Source organism: Anguilla rostrata, chromosome 17 (genome assembly GCF_018555375.3).
Source record: "Anguilla rostrata isolate EN2019 chromosome 17, ASM1855537v3, whole genome shotgun sequence".
Lineage (NCBI taxonomy): Eukaryota > Metazoa > Chordata > Actinopteri > Anguilliformes > Anguillidae > Anguilla > Anguilla rostrata.
The window spans coordinates 531486-557057 of NC_057949.1; the positions used below are offsets into that span (position 1 = coordinate 531486).

The following is a 25572-nucleotide window of genomic DNA, read 5'->3' on the forward strand; positions in this document are numbered from 1 at the left end:
TGTGGATCAGGTTTCATTTATTGAAATACTTTTTATTGAAATGCTGTTTTTATTTGGCAATGTGAAAAAAACTGAGAGACAGAATCTGAAACAATGTGGTCGATATAAGTATGGCTATTTAAGCATAGTTAAATTGCTAAAACTCAACAATCAAAAAGAGAAGACACATTTCTTTCTCACGGTTTGTGCTGGTATGTGTTTGTCTGTAGCATTTTTGCTTACTGAGAATAACACATAAAAGCATCTTAAATAGAATCAGGCATGTTTAGCAAGCAGCACAACGGCACTCCACCCAAAATTCATAAAGGATCTTAGCTTCCTCCCATCCTTTGCCAAACCCACAACTAAACCATTAAATGAGAATTCAAGGTCAGTATGTAGTTTATCAATGAATTAAGGCATACATTATAACTGTCTATAAATGTACAGCCACAGAACAAAATAAGACAAATGAATCATCCGCAGTAACAGTAACAGTTATCAGTGATATCCTCCCAAGGCCCGGAAATTCATTTTGTCCCCTGTGGGGGACATAAGTCTCTGGTCTTAATTTCAAGGACCATATACTTTTCTATACTGAAACCTGCACTACAAGGAATATTCAACATAAATAAATAGAAAAAAAGTTTTTGAAAATATGTTTACTGCAACACGTTTTTGTCACCCAATAACCTTGTATTATGTCAAAAAATGTAAATGCTGGGGGGGGGGGGGGTTATGACAAATCTGAACAACCCATTCAGTTAAAATATCAGTGACATGGTGAGATTTCAGGCATTAAATTAGTCAATTTGGTATTTCATATTCTAGCCAGATTTGAGTGCAAGGTAGAATAAATGTCCTTAGATGTAGATACTAATTAGAAATAGGAACTGATAAAAACAGTTAGATAACTAAAAAAAGTTTACAGTTTTTTTTTACATGCATGTATTCTGCATGTCATTTGTATGCACACTTAATGTAAAACATGAACATAAAAAGTAAAACCTGAAGTATTCATTTGACCAATTATTATTGTGCTTTCACCTCAGATGAAAGGCATTTACCTGTATGTATGCAGTACCTACATTGACTTGTCTACCTCATTATGGCCTACTCCTCAAAAAGCTCCTCAAAAAGCACCATTAATTGGACCGGCTCAAATCCACAGTCACCGTGCAGAGAATCCTGTTTTTGCTAATAGGTCCAGGCACATTGATCTCTACCTATAAATCGCATAATCTGATCTGGTACAAAAAAGGAATTTGCATAGTAATAACATTTCAGTATGTGTCATGCAAAACGTTATAAAATCATCTGCCATTACTGAAGTTCTAAAATGTATTGCACAGGTCTTTACCTCTGCAGTGGGGGTGGAGAGGGAATCCAGTTAATGCTGACGATCAGTTAGGGTAGTACAGCTATGAAATTATTAGTTCCATGTAAGCTCTTGCAGAACAACAGATACAGATATTGAATATTTATCTATAAGCATATTTACATAACTTTCTGATGAAATTGTGGGGATGCAGACATATTTACAGTAAAATTAGAGGCAATGCTATAGCCACCGATCATACCAAGCATCACTTTATACCCGATGAGCGCAAATCAGAGGCTAAATCCATTCTGACACCGACTGCATCACAAACACAGTGGAGTGGGACCTTTATGACGTCGTTGACTCTTCATCGGGGCCCTGTTCCAGCCAGCCGTCTGTAATTTCCTTAGCAGCTGTATATCAAACTGGAAGCTCACACATCATTGATTGAAATTACATTCATTTTTGCATTGTTGTCCTAATATCTGTGTGTGGGTAGGTGTATGTGTGCTTTTTCTCATTAGCAGCAAGGCAATTTGTTTGAAAGGCAATTTTACATAAAAATCTTTGTTTTATGGATTTTCTTAGAATTTATATAAGCTTGCAAAATGATTTATGTCAATAAAATGTAGTATGTGTCATGTGGTATGTTAGAAACCCTCCTCACCCATAATACAAACCATCTGTTCATTTCTCATGTTCGTTAACCCAGGCATTACTCTGCTAACACCCATATTGCATGACCTTAAAGCTCCAAATAATAGCATCCACGTGACCTTAGCATTATAGAATATGTATGAGTAACTGTTTCACTGAACTGCCAAATTCTCTTTAAGTTAAAAACTGATCAGGAAATACATCAGAAATACTGCCTTGAAAAATACTAAATGAACATTATAAGCAATAGTCACTCATGAAGTAAACTTGAAAACAAAGAAAAACATACAAAATGGACAGTAAAGACGATATACGTTTTACCTGTCATCTCTGGCTGACTGAAGGGTCTAAAACAAATTCAGTGGTTACAATGTTAAAAATCAAAAGAGAAAAAACCAAAATATTCTCTAAAGATATGGATGATAAAAGTAACCCATTCAAGCCAACACACGTCCTTTTTTCACACCAGTGCAGATTGTGTATCTTCCACTTTCACATTCTCTTCCAGCGTTGTCACTTGTTCTCCTCTTCTACCCTCCCCTTTTTGCATTCCTTCCCTTCCTTCCTCCTCCTGCTTTCACACTCATTCTGCTCCAGGACCCCTGGTTATTTCCCATCCTTCTTGTGGTTGAGCTCCACCAGCACCAGCTCTGAGTCCTCGGCCACCTTCAGCAGGGTCTTCGCCTCCGGCCCACTCAGCTCCTCCGACACCTCCACTAGCGCCTCCTCCAGACCCTCCTCCACAGGCTTCATCTTGGCTGTCTCCTCCTGTTCCTCGCCCTCGGTGCCAAGCACCACCTCCTCCTCAGCCCCCTCAGGGTACTTCTTCACGTGGAAGGTGAAGGGTGGCACCTTGTAGACGGAGGGGTTGGAGGCCTTCTTCACCTTCTTCGGTGAGGTCTCCAGCTTCTCCTTGTGCTCAGGCTTAATGGTTATGCGGTTACCAAGCTGCTCCATCGTTTTCCCCAGGTTCTGTCTGGTCTTCTCCATGTTCTCCTTGGTCTTCTGCCTGGTCTTCTCCAGGTTCTCCTTGGTCTTCTGTCTGGTTTTCTCCATGTTCTTCTTAGTCTTCTGCCTGGTCTTCTCCATGTTCTCCTTGGAGAAGGCCTTCTTGATGTTGTCTATCTGTTGCCGGCCGCTGCGTTTGATTCGCTCGGCCCGCGACTCCTCAATGATCTCTTCAATCTCCACCTCCTCATCCGAGGACGCACCTGTGCGCGCCTCCTCTCCCCCCTCCTTTGTCTCAGCCTCCCCCTCTCCTTGCCCACCCTCGGCCACTATGTCCACACCCTTCGCCGGCTTGGACGCATCCACTTTTGCTGCGGCTTTCCCTTCCTCCTGCAGCACAGGGAAAGAGAGGAGGAACAAACAAACTCAAATGTAAGTAAATGCTGAAAAAGAGCCTTATATCTCAGAATTATCACATGATTTTATATTAAGTATGTATTCTCTAAGGGCAGCAATAATGTGATTGCTTCTCATCCTCCAGGTGTTTAGCTATCTGTTCACTTGCTTATTCATTTATTTGATTGTTTTGTTTTTATGTTTCTAACAACATTTCTCCCTAATTATCCTTTGTAATAATCTGATCTATTAACTAGCCTGGATATAGGCTACAGTTGCTGTGCAATCACAATAATGTATGTATGTGTGTTTTTTTTAACAGAACAAAATAAAAAACATTAATAAAATATATATATTTTATAAGACAATACTGAAGAATATGGCCATTTTAAGGAGGTGCCATAAATACACCAGCTGCAAATAGTGTCCTCTTACACATGTGGGCTTTTAAAATTAAAAGTTTACATTTTCAATTTCAAACCTGTGGGTCCTGGTACTACATGGTACAGAAATCAGGGTAGTAAAATAGGGCTGAGGCAGGCTGTCCCACTTTTCATGCTGAAATCAGACAAGAGCTCCAACAACCATCAAACATAAGAAACAACAACAGCGACAGTGATTGGTGGATATTTTCTGGCTATATTTTACAGTGGTAGAATCCAAAGCAACTTTTAGTGCACTTCATGATACTGAGCACACAACATAAAGTAAACTAAATACTAACTAAACACGATGCTTATGGCAACAAACATGCATGGGCCCACTAGTGGGTAATTCAGGCAAACAGTAAAAAGACCACACAATAGTTGGTAAATAGTCCTGATGCTGGCAGACCATTGTAGTGCTGATTTAAATAGTGTTGGTAGGTGGCTGTTCAATAGGAGCTTGGTAGCTGGGGTTGCGCTGTGTGCGTGCATGTGTGTGTGTGTGTGTATGTGTGTGTGTGTATATGAGAGAGTGAGTGTGTGAGTGATCATACTTGTGCGTGTGATTAAAGTATAAAAACCATGGTACAGTCAGGATGCATGTGGTACCGCCTACTAGTGAACCTTTTTCCTCCAGTGCTTGTTCCAGCTGTTGAATATGTTTATACCCTCAACTGTACAGTATTTTCAATGGAAACTATAGTTAAAAACAAACATTTATTGGTATTTTATTGACTAATATACTGGATGCGATTTCTGAAAACGATTCTCTGGCATCCTTCTATTTTGTGAGACTGTAAGGGTTTGTGATGTTCATGATGGCATAAGTTCAAACACATTTGGGCAGAGGTGAAATTGCTAGTTTTCTCTCCTGCAAACCAAATATTTGTTGCCTTCAGCGGGTTTGGCAGTTTCATGGTCTGCAGTTTGGATCGTATCAGCAGGGGTTGGATGCTACAATAGGAGGCGTGTCCTATAAAAATTTGACGCTGTGCAAGTTTGATGCACAATAATGCGTTTGGATTTTAAATCAACCCAGACCAGGTTTATACTTAAACGCTGCTACACTGTATTATTTTGCTGACATTATCAATACGTTGCACATATGAATGCATGAACACATAACACAGATACAAGAAATATTTTATTTCACTTTGCCTATTTTATACACAAGCTATGTTCAGTTATGCAGTCCAATGTTGGTTATTTAGGCAATGTACCTGTATGAAGTTAATCCATGTAAGCTACATGAATGAGAGACACAAGGAACATGGGAGTCCAGCTCTACACCCGTCAAATACTGTAAGATATGTATATGCTAGATGTATGTTGCTGCACTGGTTCTTGTTATGATCATTTTTGGCCATCACTACAGTCAAATGGCATTCTCAAGCATTTTCAGATGTTCTTTGCCTGGTCTTCTCCATGTTCTCAAGCATTCTCTGCTGGTCTTCTCCATGTTCTCAAGCATTTTCTGCCTGGTCTTCTCCATATTCTCAAGTGTTCTCTGCCTGGTCTTCTCCATGCTCTCCTTGGTCTTCTGCCTGGTCTTCTCCATGTTCTCCTTGGTGTTCTGCCTGGTCTTCTCCAGGTTCTCTTTGGTATTCTCTCTGGTCTTCTCCATGTTTTTCTTTGTCTTCTGCCTGGTCTTCTCCATGTTCTTCTATGTCTTCTGCCTGGTCTTCTCCATGTTCTTCTATGTCTTCTGTCTGGTCTTCTCCGTGTTCTTCTTAGTCTTCTGCCTGGTCTTCTCCATTGTCTCCTTGGAGAGAGCCTTCTTGATGTTGTTTATCTGCTGCCGGCCGCTGCATTCGTTTGATTCACTCGGCCTGTGACTCCTCAATTATTTCAGTCAGTGTTCAGTCAGTGTAGAACTGTAATGCTTTCAATTACCAATAGTGATTGTTACATCAGCATTATGATGTTCAGTTAAGAACATTCTAATCACATGATCTCGCACCTTAAAAACCCTATTCTTCATCCATCTGTGCTCCCAGAACCAAGCCTCACCACTCTCTGAGTGCTAACTAAAATTTATGACTCTTGGTGGTTGCTGTTATAAGCCAGACCTGTTTTGACCACTCTCTTCACTGCCATATGTGGAAATACTATTATATGTGTCAACAATGTACTATTATGGTTAGGATACTGGGCTTGTAACTCACATGTTGTGGGTTCAATTCCCAGCTGGGGCACTGCCATTGTACCCTTGAGCGAGGCACTAAACCTGTATTGCTTCAATGAATATCCTGCTGTATACATAAATTGTATGTAAAATGTAATCTCTGTTTGTCACAATTGAGAGAATTACAATAAGTAGCCATTATTCATCCATCCATTATCAAAACCCACTTATCCTGAGCAGGGTCATGGAGCCTATCCCAGCATGCATTGGGCAAGAGGCAATTTAGAGTCTCTAATTAGCCTACCTGCATGTCTTTGGACTGTGGGAGGAAACTCACACGGACACAGGGAGAACATGCAAAGTCCACACAGAAAGGCCCAAGCTGAAATTCGAACCCACAACCTTGCCGCCCTAGCCATTATTCAATTCAAGGCAAGAAACAGAGCAAAAAGAGCAAACAGAGCAAACACCAGGCCAAAAAAATAGCAAATATATAAGGTAAAAAAAAACTCCCTGTGGAGAGAAACCCCTCAAATGCTGGTGAGAAAAAAACTCTGCAATGGGAAGAAATCTGGAGAGGAACATAGCTATAGAGGGGGAGCCCATCCTCCACTGGCCAGCCTGGTGTGAAGTAGCAGATAGCAAATTAAATGGGTTAAGCAGGTTACAGTTGAGGTGATAGCTAACAGGAATAATAGACCAAATGGTATAGTTCAGTATAGGGTCATTTAGAGGAGCCGGGTGATGGATCTAGAGCTCCAGACTGCGTCAAGGCATGGGCAGGGGAGGAACAGGACTGAAGCAGTCCATGACCACGAACCGAGGGACAGGGCTGGAGAGATCCCGTGAAATTATGACAAGGCAATAATAATGTAACAGGAGCTGCAGGACCTAAAAATGAACCTGAAGCATCATTGCATCAGACTAATATGACTTGTTGTTTACATGGTTTAAAATAATTTCTCAGAGCAAAATTAACTTACATTGTGTAACTGCATTAAAAAAACGACAGGAAGAGCTGTGATGGAAGAATTCATTAGTGAGGATTTGGATGCTGTTGTGTGTAGGTCAGGGAACCTACTTAAGGTTAAGTCTGAACTTGTATGGAAGATGAAAAAGCAGTGACTGCAGTCCACCACTAGGGGGCATATGAGGAGAAAAACAGTTCAGGATATGCATTGTGCAGGTATGGAGGCTGTAATTCAGTATGACTCAAGATAACAGCAGCTGTAACCTGCTACTGAGATACTATATCACCAGCAAGGACTGGCACTATTTCATGTATTTGAAAGTATGTGTTTCCATGTATGTATTTGCCCATTTTATTATACATTATTATTTATATTATATTATTATTTTTGTATAGTTTACACCTCTGCAGCACCTACAAATCAAACTACACCTCCACCATTTTATTTTAGTTCATACATTTATTCGGGAGGTTTTTACTGTTTTTTTTAACAAGATACTAGATTTTATGGCATTTTGCTAACACCAAATTCTTGAATTTCTCTCAAAAGGAAGGAGAAACATATTAACATATTTTGGGTGACTTATGACCAGCTGCAGCACTCTGAGGTCAAACATTTTCTGAACAATCGAGTATCTCTGCAGTAGGCTTCCCAGATGGTTTTTGACCATATTGCCTGGTTTTCAAATTATTTTTACAGGTCCAGTTTGTGGTCTCGACCAGACAATTTAATGTCTGGTCTCAGTAGAAAAAAGTAAAAAATATACCATTAGTTTGTAACAAATTTACATCTCAACCAATCTCTGGTTGGAGATGCGTTTCGACGGTCAACCCCCTTCCCCCGTCCATGAAAGGTTCTAACAGCGCAACACTGTGATAAAAACCAGCTGTACAAATGTGTGTATTATAAAATGACAGCCACTGTAGTTTGCCCAGGACTGCAGGTTTTAGGATGTGGCACACAGACCTACTGATCTGCTCTATGCCAGCAGAATGAAACCTTCATTGTGACAAACACTGAACAAGCCATATTAAAATGACAGTGGCATAAATCTCTGATTGGATTGCCTGTTTTACCTCTTTGTAAATGAGGACGTTTCCTCATCTGTAGATTTTAAGACAGGCGGTACCTTCAATCCCAGCCCTGTGTGCCCTGCACCCTGCTGCACTCCCCCCCCCATACTCTGCCCTGTGAGACTGCTCATAAAAGCTGGCTCCCCTTCCTTATCTGGAGCGGTGTGTTGGCCGGCCGCTGGCCGCTCCCCAGTTTATTTCAGGCTCACCCGCCTCTTCTCTGCTTGGGATTCCAGCCGCCTTCCCTGGAAACAGGCCACTGCCACATTCTGCCCTGCCGTGCCAGCAACAGATACACAGTGCCCTGTCGCCTGGGCAACAGAGTTTCAAAATAAGATGCTGGCACTGTGGCGTGCAGAATGAGAAAGGGCAGGGCAACGTGGAGAATACGGCCTCTCCCCTCACACCCACCTGCTAGGGCTGGGCCTAGCTTTGCATGCAAGGGATGTGTCCCCCTACAGACCCTTACACCCTCCCACCTTCCCCAGTAAAGACCTCCCACCTTCCCCAGTAAAGGCCTCCCACCTTCCCCAGTAAAGACCACCCACCTTCCCCAGTAAAGACATACCACCTTCCCCAGTAAAGACCTCCCACCTTCCCCAATAAAGACCTCCCACCTTCCCCAGTAAAGGCCTCCCACCTTCCCCAGTAAAGACCTCCCACCTTCCCCAGTAAAGACATACCACCTTCCCCAGTAAAGACCTCCCACCTTCCCCAGTAATGACCTCCCACCTTCCCCAGTAAAGACCTCTCACCTTCCCCAGTAATGACCTCCCACCTTCCCCAGTAAAGACATACCACCTTCCCCAGTAAAGACCTACCACCTTCCCCAGTAAAGACCTCCCACCTTCCCCAGTAAAGACATACCACCTTCCCCAGTAAAGACCTCCCACCTTCCCCAGTAATGACCTCCCACCTTCCCCAGTAAAGACCTCTCACCTTCCCCAGTAATGACCTCCCACCTTCCCCAGTAAAGACATACCACCTTCCCCAGTAAAGACCTCCCACCTTCCCCAGTAAAGACCTACCACCTTCCCCAGTAAAGACATCCCACCTTCCCCAGTAAAGACCTCCCACCTTCCCCAATAAAGACCTCCCACCTTCCCCAGTGCTGACCTCCCACCTTTCCCATTAAAGACCTCCCACCTTCCCCAGTAAAGACCTCCCACCTTCCCCAGTAAAGACCTACCACCTTCCTCAGTAAAGACCTCCCACCTTCCCCAGTAAAGACCTCCCACCTTCCTCAGTGAAGACCTCCCACCTTCCCCAGAAAATACCTCCCACCTTCCACAGTAAAGGCCTCCCACATTCCCCAGTAAAGACCTCCCACCTTCCCCAGTAAAGACCTCCCACCTTCCCCAGTAAAGACCTCCCAGCTTCCTCAGTGAAGACACCCCACATTCCCCAGTAAAGACTTCCCATCTTCCCCAGTAAAGACCTCCCACCTTCCCCCTACAGACCCTTACACCCTCCCACCTTCCTCAGTAAAGACCAATATTTTCTAAGCATTAACATCAGCCGAGTGAAGGTGGGGAAGGTGAAAAGTGGTAAAGTCTCCAGATCTCTTGAGATCTTACCACATGAGTTCTGAGAATGACCACATGGTGCGCTGTGGTAGGCCGCCCTGAGAATGACCACATAGTGCGCTGTAGTAGGCCGCCCTAAGAATGACCACATGGTGCGCTGTGGTAGGCCGCCCTGAGAATGACCACATAGTGCGCTGTAGTAGGCCGCCCTAAGAATGACCACATGGTGCGCTGTGGTAGGCCGCCCTGAGAATGACCACATGGTGCGCTGTGGTAGGCCGCCCTGAGAATGACCACATGGTGCGCTGTGGTAGGCCGCCCTGAAATGACCACATGGTGCCCTGTGGTAGGGCGATCTAAAAATGATCACATGGTGCGCTGTGGTAGGGCAAAAGAAAGTGCTCATTGTCCGCTGAGCTACAATTTACGCTGTAAAAATTTTTGCAGATTGTTTTAGCCAGCGTGACTTATAAAATTGCATCTAACATGGTAAGGAAATACCGCAAGAGCGAGATTACAATGACAATCAAATCAGTGGCACCATCCAGGGACCACAAGATCCGTGAAAGAAGGCAGAGGAGAAGAGACGGAGCAGGCAGGCATGAGGAGACATTATGGAGAGGTCTGCTTGGAGTGCATGTAGTGTTACACTACATGTATGTATGACATTATTATGTATGATGTTACACTAACTGTAAGTCGCTCTGGATTAAAGCATCAGCTAAATGCCTATAATGTAAATGTGAAATGCAGTGACTGTACGAAGGTAAGATGGAGCAGAACCTCATTGGGCTCAGGTGTTTCCTGCTGTCAGTATGGTCTAAGATGATCCATTTCTGACCTGATAGAACACTTAAATAATCATCTGTTTTTGCCACTTGTTCCTGAGTCATAGCAGCACCTTGCTGATTTCCAATGCACCACTGGCTCAGACCTACATGTGTACAGCTGCTATGCCTGTAAGAACTCCAGCATCCACTCTCCGTCCATGCTTTAGCTTCAGAACAGCTAACTCCCAAAGGGGAACGTCACAGGGGTCCGGTGATATCTGCTGCACAGCACTAAGCAACAAAACGGAAATGGTTTCTGCAACCGTTAGTTTCGTTTTAGTTTTAGTTTAGCTGTTAAAATAAACACGGTTGCCAAGGCTTAGAAAATACACCACCTGTCCTAGGAATGCTTTGTTTATTCCATGCACAGACGCGCGCACATACACACACACACACACACACACACACAGATGCCTACAGACACACACACACACACACACACACACACATACCCTTGTTTATATGCTGTACAACTGGGTTTTTCCCCTTTTCCATATTAGATCCAAACTTACTTTGCACTAGTGCCTCTCTCTATTATGGCGATTACCAGCAGTGTTTAGTGAGTCTTTGACTGGGTTTCAATCAATATTTGCCCTCAAATTTAACTACCAATTAAAAGCAAGAATTATTATTTATTCATAATCACATTTTGGAGTTCAGTAATCACCAAAATTAACTTGCCAAACGAATTCTTGCATTTCCTTGTCAAAGTAAAGAATAAATTGATTGAATGCAGGCCTTTTTCTAATGGACTCTTTAGAGGGTCTGAGTGTTCTTGCTTTGCAATGCTGCTAAGGCAACAGTCTCTGTGATATCAAGCCAGTTTCAGTTCCTACGATTGCAGAAACCAGACAATACCACAGCTTTGGCATTAATCTCAGTGCATGTGCATGTAGCTCCCCCTGCTCTGCTCCCATCTCCAGCAGGGAACCGGTCCAGAAGACCATGTGCCCCCTCCACCCTCCCCACTGAGAGCCACTGACCTGGGGTCAGCCCCGGCGCTGCACCGCACAGGGAGGGAGTGGACTGACACTGACCTGGGGTCAGCCCTGGCACTGCACCGCACAGGGAGGGAATGGACTGCCACTGACCTGGGGTCAGCCCTGGCACTGCACCACACAGTGAGTCATACCGAACAAACAAAATCATAGCTCTTGTTTTATGCTAGTAGATTTGGCCCCCCGGGATTTAAAAAATTGTCATGTTATAACCAATTAGCATGCCCAACTTCATTTTGCCCATTTATGCTACTTACAGTGAGTTTCAATGGGATCCAAACAGAGTATTACCATACCAAGTAGCTGCTTAGCTATGCTCCAGTATCACTGGTCTGGCTGTCAGGCTAATGGGTGACCACTCAACAATGAGGACTTGTTATGGAGAGAATGCTGCTTATGTTCAGCATTGACAAAACATGTGGCCTATACCAAATAATATATGAATTCATCTAAAGTCTCTCAAAAGCTCTGGCCAGATCCTACACTTTCAGACCCATTATAGATTAACAATAATTCTAAGAAGCATAATCCATCACCCAATGTTGTTCTACTGAGCTTTAATGTGTGCTAAAATGCCAGATGTATCATAGATTGGGACATAAACTTAGGTTTCTCCCTCACAGCTGATGTGAGCATTCATTCATGACAAGCACACACATCAGAAGCCACTACTATTCGATGATCAATACATTCTAGAAGAGTTCATTATTCTCTGCAAAGACGCCCTGCCACACTGGCCAAGTGAATACAGTGCATTTCAAGGTCATAAAAAGTTTACAAATGCTTTACGAGACATACTTAAAATATGTAATCATATAATAATCCATAGCCTGACACATGGAGGTTTTTTCAAAGTTTTGGGAAGACAGTTGACAAAACAACAAGTAAGATTATCTGACAGGTGATTTAATACATGATTATAATGGTCTTGGCAAATTACCTAACTTGACTTGACTCTTTGACCTGTTAAAGGCAGAAAAATGGATTAGAATAGGACAGCGATGGGGACCCTAAAGCCCTGTCCAACAGAAGCTCCACCCCTTTCATTCCTGATCTCTACCTTCAAAATCATAAATAGGTGTGAATGACATGAAGGTTTAGAGATGTAAGGTGTAGAGGTGTAGACATGAAAAGGTGTAGAGATGTAGGCATGATGAAGGTGTAGAGATGTAGACATGATGAAAGTGTAGAGACGTAGTTCTACTGTGTAAATATTCATAAGGGCCAAACCACCAAAAGCCACAGCAATTCAGGCTTCATGAGTGACTGTAGTTTTAGTGAGTGCAGTCAGTTTATACTGACAAAACCTTTTTGCAGTTACAGTAAAATTAATGTATAGTCATTATCCAGGGGAGCACAATGAGGACCAACCAGCTTCTGAATTTCATGACAACATCTTCTCTTAATTATTTCATTAGACCAGTGATTTATTTGATCTGGTATTTTTTTAAAGTTACAGCTGTGCTAAAATGTTAAAAGTGAAACAAACACCGGACTGGATTTGTACACCTCTATCAGGCTATAATGTATGATGTATTGCTTTCCTCTGACTGAAAGGAAGATGTACTAGAGTACATATGCTAAATCTTAGAAAAGGCTAGAAAACATCCGTTGCTAATGAAATGCTTATGAATGAGCACAACACCTTTCATTGTGGAATTATGGGATTGACCAGCAGGCGTGCGTGTGTGACTCGGGTTTCAGGCGTTTTCCTCTTTGATCTGTGACTGTGTGCCCCTAAGAGAGCGGGGCGTGTAGGATTACGCTATGAGAGGACTGCGTGAAGGAGTGGTCACATGAATCTCAGGCGTGCTGTTTGAGTGTAGGGTGAGAACAGCTGGGTATGGGCTTGCAGCCTTCCTCTAAGATTAAAACTCAGCTCAGGGGGTGTCTCCTACTGTTTGGGGTGAAACAGGATTAGGCTGGAGTCACATCTCGCCTCAGACAGAACTATGCAGTAATGGTGCATTTCAGGGGGTCCCTTCTTGCACACAAGGCACCTAAAATGTGGGCTGGGGTCCACTGTATCCTCACTAGCAATACTTGAATACACACCAGTAAGACTGGACACCCCTGATGGGAAGCTTTGAAAAAAAAATGGCATTCAAAATGGCATTACACACTGGAATGCTTTTATTGTCACAGATAAAATAACATACATTTTAATATGAACATTCTTGAATTTGCTCAAGAACTATCCCAATTGTTCTGTAATGTGATTAAGTCATCCAGGCACTGGTGTATATTCAAATAGTGCTCCTGAATTGGGATAGTTCTATTCCTGAGGAGCCACCTCAAAAATGTTCATATTAAAATGCATGTTATTTTATCTGTGACAATAAAAGCATTCCAGTGTGTACCGCCATTTTGAATGCCATTTTTGATTACAAAGCTTCTCATCAGGGGTGTCCAATCTTGTTCAAAATGGGCCAGAGTGGGAGCAGGATTTCGTTTTAGCCCAGAACTAAGACCACTGATTCTACTTATCAATGTCTTGATTCAAAACTATTATTAGCTGAAAGACGTGTTGTAGTGCTGGGCTAAAACAAAAACCTGCACCCACACTAGCCCTTTCCGGATAAGACTGGGAACCCCTGCTTTACATAAATGAGATACCATTCAATTCTGCGGAATTCTATTCTACTTTAGTTGTCAAACAAGTGCTTTTCGATGGTTTTCAGTTCTGACCGATGATATCATGGTATAAACAGGTACTGAACAAAAAGCAGAAACACAACAGCATTCCAACAGTGAAGGGTCGTGGTCATTATGGTCCGCGTATCCTCATACCCTTAGAAGGCAAGACTGAATGGTATTGAGTGATCAACATTACCCCATGTTAAAGCATTCTGGTACTGAGTGGTCAACATTACCCCATGTTAAAGCATTCTGGTACTGAGTGGTCAACATTACCCCATGTTAAAGCATTCCATCCCTGCAGGGAGGGCTGTTTTTCAGGATTACAGTATCCCCATCCACACAGCACAAGCATTTACCCAGTAGTGCGGGGAGCACAGCACTGACATTTTACATATGACATAGCCTTCTTCGTCACCAGACCTGGTCAAACAAGTGTTTATGGGATATTCTGGAATGGTGTCTGAGGCAGCGTTTACCTCTTCCATCCACTTCTGAAAGGGTGAATTGATTGAATTTCCCAGTAGAAAAGTGGTGTCATATTCCTACTGCAAAATTCCGGGTGAATTGATTGACTTTCCCAGTGGAAGAGTGGTGTTGTAATCCTGCTGCCACAGAGAGTCCCGCCCACCCTGGTCCCACATGGTGACCCAACACCCCAATAAGTGACACTTAAATTGAGTTCCTCTACATCACAAGGATATGTGAAGGATGCCTTCCACCAGCCTTCACTGGATTACATTGTGTGCACAAATAATGAAGTCATCCTATTTGTTAAATAACACTGAGGTAAGACAATATACTGTATATCTAGCCTGGTCCAGAGTCGGACCAAATGTCTTCTAAATTGAAGTAACTGTGTACATTGTCCAGGAAACATTGACAATAGGGTGAGGTCAATGACACGTCACAACTCAGGTATCATGGAACTTACCCAAGTTTGCACCTGGTGTTTAAAACTTTGTTGGCCGTTCAAATGCAACTTCCTTTTGGTAAACACAGAAAAATTTGACTTTGCAAGTTAATGAGGACCAGGCCAAATGAACCATAATATGGAGGTATTTTTGTGGCAAAGGTCACAAATGTGTAAATGGTTTCACAAATCTGTAGAATGGATTCACAAATGTGTAAATTACTGTGAGAATGCATGCAAGAACAATTGCAAACTTTTACAACTACAGCAAAGACAAGTCATTAATTACACCCTGTCAAATCTGCCATTTTAAAATTTTGCAGTGAACTTTGAGCAAAAGATTAGCAAACTTGTATAACGGCATTCGTAACTGTAGAATGGGGAGGTCAATGCCTGTTCTTCCAACCAATCAGACAAGCGGATTGGGATGATGCTGTACAGCCATTACTTTACTTTTAAAACTGAACTTGTCATTTTTGACCAAATCCTGAAATAAAAAACAAAAAACGCAAGGAACTCACCCGCGGATAACCACCATATTCTGTCATATTTCTACTAAGAACAATGTAACGGATAACAACATAAACATCAACAATACATGCAACAACCAATATAGAACCATTTTAATTCATGCTGCATTCAAATGATTTACCATGACCTGGCTGTAGCAGTAATTTGGAATCTAGGACATGGTATTCCATCTAAATCAGCTTTGATTTAACTTTTCCAACTAGCTGAAGACACAAAGGTAAAAATCACTTTCGCACCAAATGATACACAGCATAGCATTTCAGAAGTTGCAATCGCAGATTTGAGAGCTCGTAAGTATTGAGTTGTCTTTGCTGTAGTTGTAAGAGTTTGTTCTTGCATGTATTCTCACTTTAATTTACAGATTTGTGAAATGTTTCTACAGATTTATGAGACCATTAACAGATTTGTGAATCCATTCTACAGATTTGTGAAACAATTATAAGATCTGTGAATCCATTCTACAGATTTGTGACTTCTGCTACAAAAATAGCTCCATATTATGACTACAGGCACTGCTGCTTGCACATCACTACTGGCTGAAGGAACCAGTACCTGGACAAAAAATAGTAGGCCTGAAAAATGCATTACTTAAGTCTGCAAATGCTTAAAAGCTGTGCAAAGCCAATTTTAAACATTGTTTTCTCCTAAAATGTGTCCCCTGAAACACAAGCACAAGCTGCAGGGTCACAGTGAGGTGTAACACACACACACACACACACACACACACACACACACCAGCTGCAGGGACACAGTGAGGTGTAACACACACACACACACACACACACACACACCAGCTGCAGGGACACAGTGAGGTGTAACACACACACACAACACACACATCACCAGCTGCAGGGACACAGTGAGGTGTGAACACACACACCACAGCTCACACACAGTACCACCACACACACACCAGCTGCAGGGACACAGCAAGGTGTAACACACACACACACACACACCAGCTGCAGGGTCACAGCAAGGTGTAACACACACACACACACACCAGCTGCAGGCACAGCAGGTGTAACACACACACACACACCAGCTGCAGGGACACAGCTGAGGTGTAACACACACACACCACACACACACCAGCTGCAGGGACACAGTGAGGTGTAAACACACACACCACACACCAGCTGCAGGACACAGGAGGTGTAACACACACACACACCAGCTGCAGGGACACAGTGAGGTGTAACACACACACACACCAGCTGCAGGGACACAGTGAGGTGTAACACACACACACATACACACACACACCAGCTGCAGGGACACAGTGAGGTGTAACACACACACACACACACACACACACCAGCTGCAGGGACACAGTGAGGTGTAACACACACACACACCAGCTGCAGGGACACAGCAAGGTGTAACACACACACACACCAGCTGCAGGGACACAGCGAGGTGTAACACACACACACACACACACACCAGCTGCAGGGACACAGTGAGGTTAAAACCCACAATACACCACCACCAGCTGCAGGACACAGTGAGTGTAACACACACACACCACAGCTGCAGGGACACAGTGAGGTGTAACACACACACACACACACACCAGCTGCAGGACACAGTGAGGTGTAAACAACCCACCACAACCACAGCTGCAGGACCAGGAGGTGTAACACACACACACACAGCAGACACACACACACACAACCACCAGCTGCCAGGGCACAGTGAGTGTACCACCACACTACACACACACCAGCTGCAGGGTCACAGCAAGGTGTAACACACACACACACACACCAGCTGCAGGGACACAGGAGGTGTAACACACACCACCACTGCAGTCCAGTGAGTTACACACCCCAACACCAGCTGCAGGGTCACAGTGAGGTGTAACACACACACACACACCACTCAGGTCACAGATGTAACACACACAACACCAGCTGCAGGTACAGTGGTGTAAATACACATGGGTAAATGATGCATTTATATAGCGCTTTTATCCAAAGCGCTTTACAATTGATGCCTCTCATTCGCCAGAGCAGTTAGGGGTTAGGGGTTAGGTGTCTTGCTCAAGGACACTTCGACATGCCCAGGGCGGGGTTTGAACCGGCAACCCTCCGACTGCCAGACAATCGGTCTTACCTCCTGAGCTATGTCGCCCCACTACACAGGTGTAACACACACACACACACACCAGCTGCAGGGTCACAGTGAAGTGTAACACACACACACACCAGCTGCAGGGTCACAGTGAGGTGTTACACACACGCACACACACACACCAGCTGCAGGGTCACAGTGAGGTGTTACACACACACACACACACACGCCAGCTGCAGGGTCACAGTGAAGTGTAACACACACACACACCAGCTGCAGGGTCACAGTGAAGTGTAACACACACACACACCAGCTGCAGGGTCACAGTGAGGTGTTACACACACACACACACGCCAGCTGCAGGGTCACAGTGAAGTGTAACACACACACACACACACACACACCAGCTGCAGGGTCACAGCAAGGTGTAACACACACGCACACGCCAGCTGCAGGAACACAGCTAGGTGTAACACACACACACACACACACACCAGCTGCAGGGACACAGCGAGGTGTTACACACACACACACACACACACCAGCTGCAGGGACACAGCGAGGTGTAACACACACACACACGCCAGCTGCAGGGTCACAGCAAGGTGTAACACACACACACACACACACACCAGCTGCAGGGACACAGCGAGGTGTAACACACACACACACACACACACACACCAGCTGCAGGGTCACAGTGAAGTGTAACACACACACACACCAGCTGCAGGGTCACAGTGAGGTGTTACACACACACACACACACACACGCCAGCTGCAGGGTCACAGTGAAGTGTAACACACACACACACACACACCAGCTGCAGGGACACAGCAAGGTGTAACACACACACACACGCCAGCTGCAGGAACACAGCTAGGTGTAACACACACACACACACACACACCAGCTGCAGGGACACAGCGAGGTGTTACACACACACACACACACACCAGCTGCAGGGACACAGCGAGGTGTAACACACACACACACGCCAGCTGCAGGGACACAGCTAGGTGTAACACACACACACACACACACACACACCAGCTGCAGGGACACAGCGAGGTGTTACACACACACACACACACACACACACACATACCAGCTGCAGGGACACAGCGAGGTGTTACACACACACACACACACACACACACATACCAGCTGCAGGAACACAGCTAGGTGTAACACACACACACACACACACACACACACCAGCTGCAGGGACACAGCGAGGTGTTACACACACACACACACACACACACACACATACCAGCTGCAGGGACACAGCGAGGTGTAACACACACACGCCAGCTGCAGGGTCACAGCAAGGTGTAACACACACACACACACACACACACACACCAGCTGCAGGGACACAGCAACGTGTTACATGTGTGGCTGTATCCATCTCTTCATCTGATTGAGCAGACAAACAGACCATTGTCTCTTTCTTCCTTATATTTTTCGCAGTGCTAAATAAACTACAGCAACTTTTAAATAATCCATCTCTCAAAGTTCCTGCTCCTTTATCACAGCCATATTTATCCTCTAGAGTACAAAGCCACAGTGCGTATACACATGTTTGCATGCGGTGCCGTGTTCAGCTGCGGTTTGATTTCGTTCTTATCCAGTATACTCCTATCTTAATGGCTGGGAGCCTGAACTGGACAGGACTGAACAGGACTGGACAGGACAGGACAGGACTGGACTGGACATAACTCAGAGGTTATAGGTTCAGTTCTCGGCTGGGGAGCAGCTTTTGTACAGGGGGTCCTTGATGTATATTTCAGTTACATTCCAAAAAAACCTGATGTTATAGGAAACGACATATAAAAGGCAATTTTCTCCCATAAGAATTCATGTAAATCAGAGGGGTTGCATTCCAATGTTTAGTTTCATGTCTTCTTGGGACATATAACAGGCATTAAACACCATAAGAAATAATGGGAAATGAGATAGAGGTTTCACCCTGTTCTTTTAGCAAAGCAGTGAACACTAACCAAGCCTAAGGTCATGAAACAGCACGCTATTCCCCGCACATACACACACACACACACACACACACATCTGCAATCCAGCTGTTTCACTACATGGTTTCTTACTCTATTCTTCATCACAAAGACTTAATTTAATTACATTCTTCATAGCCTAGTCATCAAGCCTTGGACCAATATATATGACAGGCTAGCTCCAACCCTAAGAACAGGACTCGCATTAACAGCTAATTCATGTTCTCTTTATCTATGCATCATAACCTGATATCTTTTCAATTGTTTTTAAAAATTTCCACCATTTGAATTATTTAAGTTCAGTTTCTGAGTTTGAAAATACTTTCAACCCTATTTTGTTTTTAGTTGTTCTTAGAAGCAGACTCAAGTGCCATACATTTCCTCTGACCATTCATTAATTTGATTGATTCTTATTACATGTGTAACTGCTGGAGGCACTGTCTGAGACAGCTTGCTTCCTTAGTAACCTGTAGAGCGCCCCTCACACTGTCTGAAACTACTTGCTTCCTTAGTAACCTGTAGAGACAGCTTGCTTCCTTAGTAACCTGTGGAGCGCCCCTCACACTGAGACAGCTTGCTTCCTTAATAACCTGTAGAGCGCCCCTCACACTGAGACAGCTTGCTTCCTTAGTAACCTGTAGAGCATCCCTCACACTGAGACAGCTTGCCTCCTTAGTAACCTGTAGAGTGTCCCTCACACTGAGACAGCTTGCTTCCTTAGTAACCTGTAGAGCGCTCCTCACACTGAGACAGCTTGCTTCCTTAGTAACCTGTAAAGCGCTCCTCACACTGAGACAGCTTGCTTCCTTAGTAACCTGTAGAGCGCCCCTCACACTGTCTGAAACTACTTGCTTCCTTAGTAACCTGTAGAGACAGCTTGCCTCCTTAGTAACCTGTAGAGCGCTCCTCACACTGAGACAGCTTGCTTCCTTAGTAACCTGTAGAGCGCTCCTCACACTGAGACAGCTTGCTTCCTTAGTAACCTGTAGAGCGCCCCTCACACTGTCTGAAACTACTTGCTTCCTTAGTAACCTGTAGAGACAGCTTGCTTCCTTAGTAACCTGTAGAGCATCCCTCACACTGAGACAGCTTGCTTCCTTAGTAACCTGTAGAGCGCCCCTCACACTGAGACAGCTTGCTTCCTTAGTAACCTGTAGAGCATCCCTCACACTGAGACAGCTTGCTTCCTTAGTAACCTGTAGAGCGCTCCTCACACTGAGACAGCTTGCTTCCTTAGTAACCTGTAGAGCATCCCTCACACTGAGACAGCTTGCTTCCTTAGTAACCTGTAAAGCGCTCCTCACACTGTCTGAGACGGCTTGCTTCCTTAGTAACCTGTGGAGTGCTCCTCACACTGTTTTCTTTCTCACAACTAATGCCAGGTCTTTCTGCAGTTGGTTCAAAGCTGTTTCAAGTGACTAAAGAGACCATGCAGCTCTGGAAACAATTAGAAGACCACATCGATTTTTCAGTGTCAAAGTTAATGAATACGTGTCTGTGTAAAATCTAACTGTTGATATTCTATAATGAATTGTTTACCACATTCAATTTTAATTCCAAACTAAAATATTGTCATTCAGAACATTTATTTGCAGAAAATGACAAGTGGTCAAAATACTAAAGAACACAGTGTTTTTACACATTAAATTATAAAAACTAAGCAAGTTTATACACATAAATAAATAATTTAAAAAAATAATGTCATTGCTTAAAAAGCGTTCAACAATCAATATTTGATTTCTCTTGAAACAAGTGCGAATCCGCAATAGCTGCGACAGCACATGCGCATACATCCATGTGTGCATGCATCCATGCACGCAGCCTCACACAAACACGTGACAGCTTCTTTGGGTCATGACCAACCTTTCCACAAAATCTTGTACAAATCTGTGAATCTATTTGGGAGTTATTCGCCTTTTAGTGATAGGCCGCGCCCATCGCCACACCCCCTCTTGGTCAATTGGCCTTTAAAGTTACTCAGCTCTACCTTCGGTTGTGACCAATGGCCATGCCAAATTTCAGCTTCCTGGAGCGAAAACTGTGGCCGCTACGGGGTGGGTCAATTTTTGTGGACCAACTAACCAACCGACCAACCGACCAACCAACCGACTGACCAACAGACAGAGCTATAGAGCTGAGGTCACAGCTAAAAATATGGGGTGGTCTCTTCCTGAGCTGTACATTCACTATTGACTGCCACGTGAGCAAATATGCCTTTGGTGGCAGTCATACCTGGAACTGCAATGCTGGCACTTTATAAATACAAAGATATATACGGCATACATATTCAGGGTGTGTAATCCACCAATCTCTGTGACAGACAGCTAAATTCAGCCCTTCTTAATGAAACATGACCCCACGGCCATTCCCCTCCCTGTCTCAGGCGTATTTATAATGAAAGTGAAATTCCTGTTTATATGCTGCAGCAGTCTGGACTGTTTTTGTGAGCTTAGTTACAGATCATAGGGAAAATGTAGGGCTCCACGCTGCACACATTTCCCTGAAACCTGATGTGTGCTAACTGGAAAATGCATTTAGGAAAACAAGTACTAATCGGGATGCATTAGTGTGCTCCTGTTAGCGCAGAGCCCTGTGTAAATGTGTGTGTTTTAATGTTAGAATGCTGGGTAAACGTGTGTGTTTTAATGTTAGAGTGCTGGGTAAATGTGTGTGTTTTAATGTTAGAGTGCTGGGTAAATGTGTATGTTTTAATGTTAGAGTGCTGGGTAAATGTGTGTGTTTTAATGTTAGAATGCTGGGTAAATGTGTGTGTTTTAGTGTTAGAATGCTGGGTAAACATGTGTGTGTTTTTATGTTAGACTGCTGGGTAAGTGTGTGTTTTAATGTTAGAATGCTGGGTAAATGTGTGTATTTTATTGTTGACTGCTGGGTAAGTGTGTGTGTTTTAGTGTTAGAATGCTGGGTAAATGTATGTATTTTATTGTTAGAGTGCTGGGTAAGTGTGTGTGTTTTAGTGTTAGAGCGCTGTGTAAGTGTGTGTGTTTTAGAGTTAGAATGCTGGGTAAATGTGTGTGTTTTAATGTTAGAGTGCTGGGTAAATGTGTGTGTTTTAATGTTAGAATGCTGGGTAAATGTGTGTGTTTTAATGTTAGAGCGCTGGGTAAATGTGTGTGTTTTAATGTTAGAGTGCTGGGTAAATGTATGTGTTTTAATGTTAGAATGCTGGGTAAATGTGTGTGTTTTAGTGTTAAAGCGCTGGGTAAATGTGTGTGTTTTAATGTTAGAGTGCTGGGTAAATGTGTGTGTTTAATGTTAAAGTGCCTGGTAAATGTGTGTGTTTTAATGTTAGAGTGCTGGGTAAGTGTGTGTGTTTTAGTGTTAGAATGCTGGGTAAACGTGTGTGTTTTAATGTTAGAATGCTGGGTAAATGTGTGTGTTTTAATGTTAGAATGCTGGGTAAATGTGTGTGTTTTAATGTTAGAGCGCTGGGTAAATGTGTGTGTTTTAATGTTAGAGTGCTGGGTAAATGTGTGTGTTTAATGTTAAAGTGCTGGGTAAATGTGTGTGTTTTAGTGTTAGAGCGCTGGGTTAATGTGTGTGTTTTAATGTTAGAGTGCTGGGTAAATGTGTGTTTAATGTTAAAGTGCCTGGTAAATGTGTGTGTTTTAATGTTAGAGTGCTGGGTAAGTGTGTGTGTTTTAGTGTTAGAATGCTGGGTAAACGTGTGTGTTTTAATGTTAGAATGCTGGGTAAATGTGTGTGCTCTAATGTTAGAATGCTGGATAAATGTGTGTGTTTTAAAGTTAGACTGCTGGGTAAGTGTGTGTTTTAATGTTAGAATGCTGGGTAAATGTGTGTATTTTATTGTTAGAGTGCTGGGTAAGTGTGTGTGTTTTAGTGTTAGAATGCTGGGTAAATGTGTGTTTTATTGTTAGAGTGCTGGGTAAGTGTGTGTGTGTTTGAGCGCTGGGTAAATGTGTGTGTTTTAATGCTAGAGTGCTGGGTAAGTGTGTGTGTTTTAGTGTTAGAATTCTGGGTAAATGTGTGTATTTTATTGTTAGAGTGCTGGGTAAGTGTGTGTGTTTTAGTGTTAGAGTGCTGTGTAAGTGTGTGTGTTCTAATGTTAGAATGCTGGGTAAATGTGTTTGTTTTAGTGTTAAAGTGCTGGGTAAATGTGTGTGTTTTAATGTTAGAGTGCTGGGTAAATGTGTGTGTTTTAGTGTTAGAGTGCTGGGTAAATGTGTGTGTTTTAATGTTAGAGTGCTGGGTAAACGTGTGTGTTTTAGTGTTAGAGTGCTGGGTAAATGTGTGTGTTTTAATGTTAGAGCGCTGGGTAAATGTGTGTGTTTTAATGTTAGAGTGCTGGGTAAATGTGTGTGTTTTAGTGTTAGAATGCTGGGTAAATGTGTGTGTTTTAGTGTTAGAATGCTGGGTAAATGTGGGTATCTTAGAGTTAGAGTGCTGGGTAAGTGTGTGTGTGTTAGAGTGCTGGGTAAACGTGTGTATTTTAGTGTTAGAGTGCTGGGTAAATGTGTGAGTTTTAGTGTTAGAGTGCTGGGTAAATGTGTGTGTTTTAATGCTCCTCAGGCACAGGTCAGCTAGGTGCAGTGGGGCAGGGCCAACAGTAGAGTTCAGAGAGCACATGGTGACTATCAGGTATGAGTGTCCATTGGGGCTCTGTTGATTCCCATTGGTGAATGGGATTTGTTAATGGCTACAGGAAACTGAAATATATCTTTAAGCATTCCTTAATCAAAATGACACAATGCAGTGCTCCTCCAGTCCATACACCTCATACCAGCCAGTGGAAATTTACACCCAAAAAAAGCTATGAAGAGTATTTCATTAGAAATCCAAATGACGGCACTATATTAACACCTTCTGTCAGACACATAAACAAGCAGTCACTAAAATAGTCACACTTGCTCCTGGTTCTCTGTGCACACACACACACGCACACACAAACACACACACACACACACACAAACATACGACACACGCACACACACATACGCCACACACACACATGCACACACACTCGCACACACACACACACACACACACGCACAAACACACATACGCCACACACACACATGCACACACACTCGCACACACACATACGCCACAAACACACACACACACACACATACACCACACACACACGCACACACACGCCACATGCACACACACACCCACACAGATATACGCACACACACACACCGCATGCAGACAGACACACACACACCGCATGCACACACACACACACACACAGAAATACCGTACGCACACACACACGCCGCATGCACACACACAGACATACTGTACACACACACAGTTTTCACGCGCCCATATACATACAGTTTATACCCACACACACACATATACCACACACACATGCATACACACACACACCACATGCACACACACACAGACATACTGTACACACACACACACACACACACACACCGCATGCACACACACAGACATACTGTACACACACACAGTTTTCACGCGCCCATATACATACAGTTTATACCCACAAACATACATAGTTTACACGCACACACAGTTTACACAAACACACAAACATGCATGCATGTAGAATTTACACACATACGTTATGCAAATGCACAAGTCCACGTGTGCATGCGCACACACACGTACAAACATGCACAGACGTATCCATGTACATACAGTACATGTGCACACAAGAACACAAACGCAAACATATACACACACATATACATATATATATATATTCCCGCTCATGCACATACATACAGACGCCACATTTGCACACATAGACATGTGCATGCAAACAAGCTCACACAAACATGCACAAACATACATTATACACACATACACCATACAGATACACACACACACACAGTGTCCCTGTGTTGTCAGGGTCTGGCTTGAGGAGAGCATCTAATCCCAGCCCAAATATAGATCAGCATGCATCAGATACTCTAATGTAACTACCCTGGCCAGTGTCTCTCAACAAGCTCCCCTGCCTCTCTCACCTCCCTCACAGTATAGACAGTCCCTGGTTTCTGTCTCTCATCCCCACATAAGAGTTGATCCCTTCTCTCTCACACTCCCTCACGAGCCCTGTCTCTCACACTCCCTCACAGTATAGAAGGTTTCTGATCCCCCTGGTTTCCCTCTCTCTCACACTCCCTCACAGTAT

The 25572-nt window shown here is 43.6% G+C and overlaps 1 protein-coding gene across 1 annotated transcript in view; it reads right to left on the minus strand.

Moving 5' to 3' along the window:
• Positions 1 to 11: 11 nt before the first annotated feature.
• Positions 12 to 25572, minus strand: part of LOC135243690 (caveolae-associated protein 1-like) — a 35868-nt gene continuing 10307 nt past the window's right edge. The window contains exon 2 of the mRNA XM_064315683.1: positions 12 to 3295. Within this exon, the coding sequence (XP_064171753.1) occupies positions 2564 to 3295 (732 nt within the window). The 3' untranslated portion in view covers positions 12 to 2563. The remainder of the gene's footprint in view (positions 3296 to 25572) is intronic.